The sequence below is a fragment of the Austrofundulus limnaeus genome, unplaced genomic scaffold (assembly GCF_001266775.1).
Source record: "Austrofundulus limnaeus strain Quisiro unplaced genomic scaffold, Austrofundulus_limnaeus-1.0 Scaffold204, whole genome shotgun sequence".
In the NCBI taxonomy this organism is placed as follows: domain Eukaryota; kingdom Metazoa; phylum Chordata; class Actinopteri; order Cyprinodontiformes; family Rivulidae; genus Austrofundulus; species Austrofundulus limnaeus.
The window spans coordinates 293,568-299,471 of record NW_013952606.1 but is presented as its reverse complement, the minus strand read 5'-3'; the positions used below and the strand labels follow the sequence as shown (position 1 = coordinate 299,471).

At 36.9% G+C, this 5,904-nt stretch overlaps 2 protein-coding genes across 3 annotated transcripts in view; one reads left to right on the top strand and one right to left on the bottom strand.

Annotated features, from left to right (window-relative positions):
- cerk (ceramide kinase) overlaps positions 1–2,844 on the bottom strand; it is a 53,933-nt gene extending 51,089 nt beyond the window's left edge. The window contains exon 1 of one of the 2 annotated variants that reach the window (XM_014018836.1): positions 2,587–2,844. In XM_014018836.1, the coding sequence (XP_013874290.1) occupies positions 2,587–2,740 (154 nt within the window). In that variant the 5' untranslated portion in view covers positions 2,741–2,844. The remainder of the gene's footprint in view (positions 1–2,586) is intronic. The other variant, XM_014018837.1, reaches the window with a different exon arrangement.
- Positions 2,845–3,479: 635 nt separating this feature from the next.
- tbc1d22a (TBC1 domain family, member 22a) overlaps positions 3,480–5,904 on the top strand; it is a gene marked incomplete in the record, with an annotated part of 186,046 nt that continues 183,621 nt past the window's right edge. The window contains 2 exon segments of the mRNA XM_014018835.1: positions 3,480–3,705; positions 4,145–4,201. Of these exon segments, the coding sequence (XP_013874289.1) occupies positions 3,644–3,705; positions 4,145–4,201 (119 nt within the window).

Sequence of the window (5,904 nt, the reverse complement as noted above, 5' to 3'; positions counted from 1 at the left end):
GTATATATACGTATATATACTGTATATATATACACATACGTACACATATATATACAAATATATATACATATGTACATACATTATTTTGTATTTCTATTTGTACTGATGCTACACATGTGTACAGCGCGGCAAGAAGAAGCTTTAAACTTGAGTTTGAGCTCCAAATCACACAGGTAGAAACTAATTTGTAAAGCTTAATATTCAAGTAAAGTTCAGAAAAATACTGTGTTTCGTTTCTTTCAGGAACAGCACTGGAACTGTCCTTATAATAATTAAAAACTAATTCACATCAGCTGCCTTTCATACCACAGCACACAGAGGTTGGTGTCGTTAGGCGTCTCATTTTGATTGCGGATCTCAGAAATTAATGTGCCATAATTATTTAACAGCAGTGCTCAAACTTGTTACATATTTTTATTGGCAAAGTGTCGTCGCTTGATTCCTAATTCCAGAGTAAACTGACCTGCTCCCGTCTTAGCGATCACCGGGGGGATTTGATGAAGCCACTTTGAACACTGACTCAATAAATGGAAGTTTTTATGGCAGGTTATTATAGGACACTTGATACCACTTTGTGGAAGGTCAATAGCTGGGTTTGAGCAGCCGGCTGTAATCACTCCACTCCATGTGCCGCTGCAACTGCAGACCTGGGATCCCAGCTAACATCGGAGAACAAACATTAGCCCCGCGGGACAGAAGATTGTCCCATTTGGGTAGAAGCTGTCTGACGCAAATGACAAAAACTGTCAGAGGTTTGTTGCACAATGTTAATAAATAAAGAGGGAGAGAACTGAAWTACAGGGATTTCAGCTTACTTCTTTTTAAAATAGGCTAAAAGTTGTGTTACTGAAGTTCTGATAGGCCCAGAGAAACCAGTTCTGAAATGTGGCCTATGTGTCAAAAACTTAAACGGACAGTCTGGTCRTTTAAAAAGTGATATTCTGTCAAACAGGTCTTAATAATTAACTTCTCCGCTTCTCAGACAAAGAACACAAAGTACGAAGGAAGAGACAAAGTCTTCCTCCAGGTTAAAGTGTTAGCTTCTTTTTTTGGCATCATTTTATGAATTACAAAAGTTAAATAGTATTAAGTAGCAAAACACTCACAAAAATATCAAGTTTAGCTTAAAGTAACCAAATGTTAGCTAAAATTTTTAAGTGATTTATAGAGAGAAAGATAGATAAAGTAAAGTAACCATGTTGACTAAAAGCTTTTAGTAGACAAATAGGAGCTAAACAACTAAAASCAGCCAAAGKATAACTAAATGTAGCAACAGGTCAACTRGWAGCTAAAAGTAGCAGAAGTAGAAGATAAAAGTATCAGAATGGTGGCTAAAATGAAGCAAAATACTAGCTAGAAGCTAATGATAGAATGGTAAAATGAAGGAAAGTAGAAGCTAAATGTAGCATAATTGCAACTAAAAGTAATAAAAGATTAGCTAGAAGCTAAAGGTAGCCAAATACAAACTAAAATGAAGGAAAGTAAAAGCTAAATAGCAGTGAAATTGCAACTAAAAAGTACCAAAAGACTAGCTAGAAGCTAAAGGTAGCAAATATTAGCTAAAATGAAGGAAAGTAAAAGCTAAATAGCAGTGAAATTGCAACTAAAAAGTAGCAAAAGACTAGCTAGAAGCTAAAGGTAGCAAATATTAGCTAAAATGAAGGAAAGTAAAAGCTAAATAGCAGCAAAATTGCAACTAAAAAGTAGCAAATGACTAGCTAGAAGCTAAAGGTAGCCAAATACTAACTAAAATGAAGGAAAATAGAAGGTAAATGTAGCACAACTGCAACTAAAAAGTAGCAAAAGACTAGCTAGAAGCTAAAGGTAGCAAATATTACCTAAAATGAAGGAAAGTAAAAGCTAAATAGCAGCAAAATAGCAACTAAAAAGTAGCAAATGACTAGCTAGAAGCTAAAGGTAGCCAAATACTATCTAAAATGAAGGAAAATAGAAGGTAAATGTAGCACAACTGCAACTAAAAAGTAGCAAAAGACTAGCTAGAAGCTAAAATAGCTTTCAGCTGGCTGAAAGTAGTGAAAGTATAAGTATAAGCTATAAGTAGCAGAATGACTAGAAGCTAAAAGTAGTCAAATGCTTGAGAATGTTAGATACAAACTAAAAGCAACAGGATAATAGAACAATTATGCAGAACCAGTTCAGAGGGTAATGTTTAGAAAGGAATTGAAAATATCAGTTTTTCCAGTAGAAAAATATTTGTAACATTTTTTTAAATAATAAAACTTAAGACAATCTAAAGTGTAAGAGCTGAACATTTTTGATAAATAAAAAGCTGAAATATATGCAGAACACCAAAGGTTAAACGTTGATTCAGACTATAACAGGCAGACATGTAGGGACCAGTGGACTGTAATTACCTGAGAGTGAAAGCCCACCTGAGACCCTCTGCTGACTGAACAGACCTTTAACTACAGCAGCTCCTTTATCACCTGCACCACCCCAAGGAGCGCAGAATTACCTTTTTTCTTTTGAACGGGGGACTATAAAGGTCATTGAAGCGCTGACAGAAAACAATCAAAAAGAACAAGTTGTGATTTTTAAACATAAAAACGACCAGTTTTTGTTTACCTGTTTCAGGATAAAGTCGCTTTTTGCTCTTCCCAATTTCCTTCCACGTCAGAGAAGCGCGAGAAAGACGAACTTCCACCGGTCTGTGCTTCAGAAGGAGCTGCGACGACAGTAAGGACACCTGGTTGTCCATGTTGTCTTTCTGTCCCGTCATTATTACTGTCTCTGTCCTGACATCAGCCCATTTTTAGGACCCCGTCTCGAACCCCTGCTGCGCTCACTTCACTCCTCRGCGCGTGCTGGAGAGAGTTTTACAACAAAGATCGTGTATGTGGAAAGACGGTTCACTCCGGAGGCAGGGGGCGGAAGATACTCATATTACATCTTTACTAAAAGTGTTACTGTATTTATTTCAATTGTTTGTCAGTAATAATACAAATGTTTTGATATATGTTMAATTTATTTTTATTGCTTSTATTTTAAAGGGAAYGCAGCCTGAMAAGATGTAGATTTAACTGTCAATGCCAGGGAGATATGATTGTGGGTTTTATTACTACGTTTGAATCGGGTTTTGTTTCTCTATTTTTTGTGTCTTTTCCCGCAATTCTTTAAGTGCGTGACTTTTAGATTATAATCACCTGCTGTGAATATTCATTTCTTTAATTATATTGCAAATAAAAGTCTGGGAACAAAAACAAAAATATACATTTGTATCGAAGTTTATTTGATAAATTTTCAGTATTAATTAATAAGTGGATAAAAAGATAAATAAATATAAACATAGATTTAAAAAACTGTCTGAAATAGTCATTCACTGGTAGTGGTCCTGATGCTGGGGGGTCTCCTTTGACAACAGCAAATAAGCCGTGCACTATGACGTCAGCAGTTCCTTAAACAGCCGACCCGCGAAGCTCACTTATGATTGGCTCACAGCGAAAGATCGCCGCTCCAGCCAATCACCGGCGCGCTTACTCGTCGATCAGGAAGTATCAACATGGCAGCTTTTTGAGTTTTGGAGGAGGGGACCTGGTGTAAATAAGGAGATATTAAACGCTTTGGAGGCGACGACAGCGTCGAGGTGTCCGAGGCTGGGATTTACTGGACTTCAGGGGGGAAAATGTCGAGTGACGGGAACAAAAAACAATTTTGGAAAAGAAACGCAGCGAAGGTTCCTGGCAGGTGAGTGACGTGTTCCCTCCTGTTGGCTATATTAGCSTAGCTAGCTTCTCTCATTTGACGCCGAACTGTCAAGCTTCTGACGTCGCAAATATCGTAATTAAAACATTTATTGTATTTCATGGGATTTTCGAGCCATCTTACGTTTCGTTGTTTGTGGTAAATAGGTTTTGACGATGCAGTTAGCCGCTGTAAGCTGGGAAGAGCTACACTGCTAACTTCAGGAGCTAGCTGTTGAGATTTTCACTCACCGTCAAAGTTGTCACTAAATGCTACAATAAGCATGTTCACACTGATCATTAAAGACGATTTAACATCCTCTTAGTCCACGTGAGGTGCAGCCTTGCAGCGTGCAAGTGTTTATTTTTCTGAATATATTTAAGCTAACATGGTAGCAAAGCACAGATGTTCATTCATTTCCCTTTTCTTCTCATTTCCTCAGCATTCAGCATGTTTATGGTGCACAGCATCCGCCCTTTGACCCCCTGCTTCATTCCAAGTAAGTGAAATACATTTCTTCAGACTTGCCATGCAATCTGGTTGGAGTCAGGCTCAGCTGAGCAGCTGGGTTTAACTCTCACTGAATTATCTTTAGATTTAAAACTACATGTCTGTGACCGATTTGTTGTTTTTTTGTTTGTTTGAAGCAATTAAACTCATCAAATAGACTTCCYCGTCGCTTCAGGGACTATTTCAGACAATGTCGTTGTACAAGTACAATTTATAAGCCCAAAACTTTAGAAGTGCAGAAGCTTGTCAGACACGAGGTGAAACATTTTGAAGTTACAAGACAGGAAGTTCAGTTGTCTTGTGTTCACTCAGGTGTTGCTGTAAATTCTTGGCCGTCCAGGTCATGTCGGTTCAAAATTAGAGTTTGTATTTATCAATTATGTAATTGTAATACAGAAGCAAAAAATGCTCCCTTTTTTAGCTCGGCAGTCTGACAGCCTTTTCTTATCTGAAGCATCATGACTGCCCTTAAAGTAGATCCAAAGTCTTTAACCTGAACAAGTAATACTTCCATTAAATAAACAAAACACGTCTAAATAATTTGCTTAGTGGCTTCCTTTTACATTTCATCCCTGCAAAGCAGCAGGAGGTTTATTTGTCATTTGATCAGCTCATCAAAGGAATTTGACTTATCTTGGTAATTTATAAATAACGCTGCTGCCTGAACTTATTTATTTATTTTATTACTTATAATCAGTTTGTTAGATTTTAGTGTCTCAAATACRAAACATGTGCTTCTTGGTTATTATGTGTTTACTCGTGTATTTAGTACAGCAACACTAAATGGTGTTTAAGTGTTTGAAACCTTTACTGTTACGTCTTTATATCGTCGCCGTGTCACAGTCAGGAATGTGGACGGGTTTGTTTTCCCGTTCCACAGCTTATGAGGACAAAAATTGTGACATCTTTGGGCTGGGGTGTGGGCAGGCTGGCAGTGAGTTTCTTTTATTGTGTGTCACTTGTTGTCATCTTTACACTGGTCCTTCTTGTTCTGTAGCRTCAGAGGTACTGACTACCAGAAAATCCAGTTTGGTTTAAAGCAGGGGTGTGTAGTGCTGGTTACCCCCTGCTTGGATGATTGTAGAGCAGATGCTGCACTTTAAAAATGATGCCTGTTCATTTAAACAAGACAAATTAGACACTTGTTTAAATAATATTCCTCTAGTTAGCTCTTATTCATGTTTTTAGATTTTCACAGATGGTTGAATTTAATTAGCTTTTATTTTCTGTCGTTGTGGAAGTTCCAACTTTCTTTTTTTYCCACCAAAATGTGATGGAAGTAATCTTATAAGGCTGTGACTCCTTGTTATTTATTACTATAATCATTGTTTTTATATTTAAAAAAATCACTGCACCCCTCCAGCACACACCTCCTCCTTCTTGCTCCCGTTCTTTGTGAAAAAACATTCAAATTTTCCTTTTATCAAGTTTTTCTTTTTCCATTAAAACTGCCTTTCTATCCCACAATAAAGTAATTTAATTTGAAGCTTTTAACATTTTTTGTTGGGTGGAAATTAAATGAATAGTTGAGCGTAGGCAAACTGAATTGTGTTGAATTATTTCTGCTTTGTCACATTTTATTCTGAGAACAAGAAAGAAAAAGGAAAAAAAAAAAGAAACTAATTGGGCCTCATGCAAGAACATGTTCGTATTCTTATCCTAAATTTCTCTTACTTTTGTTCGTACAAAGGG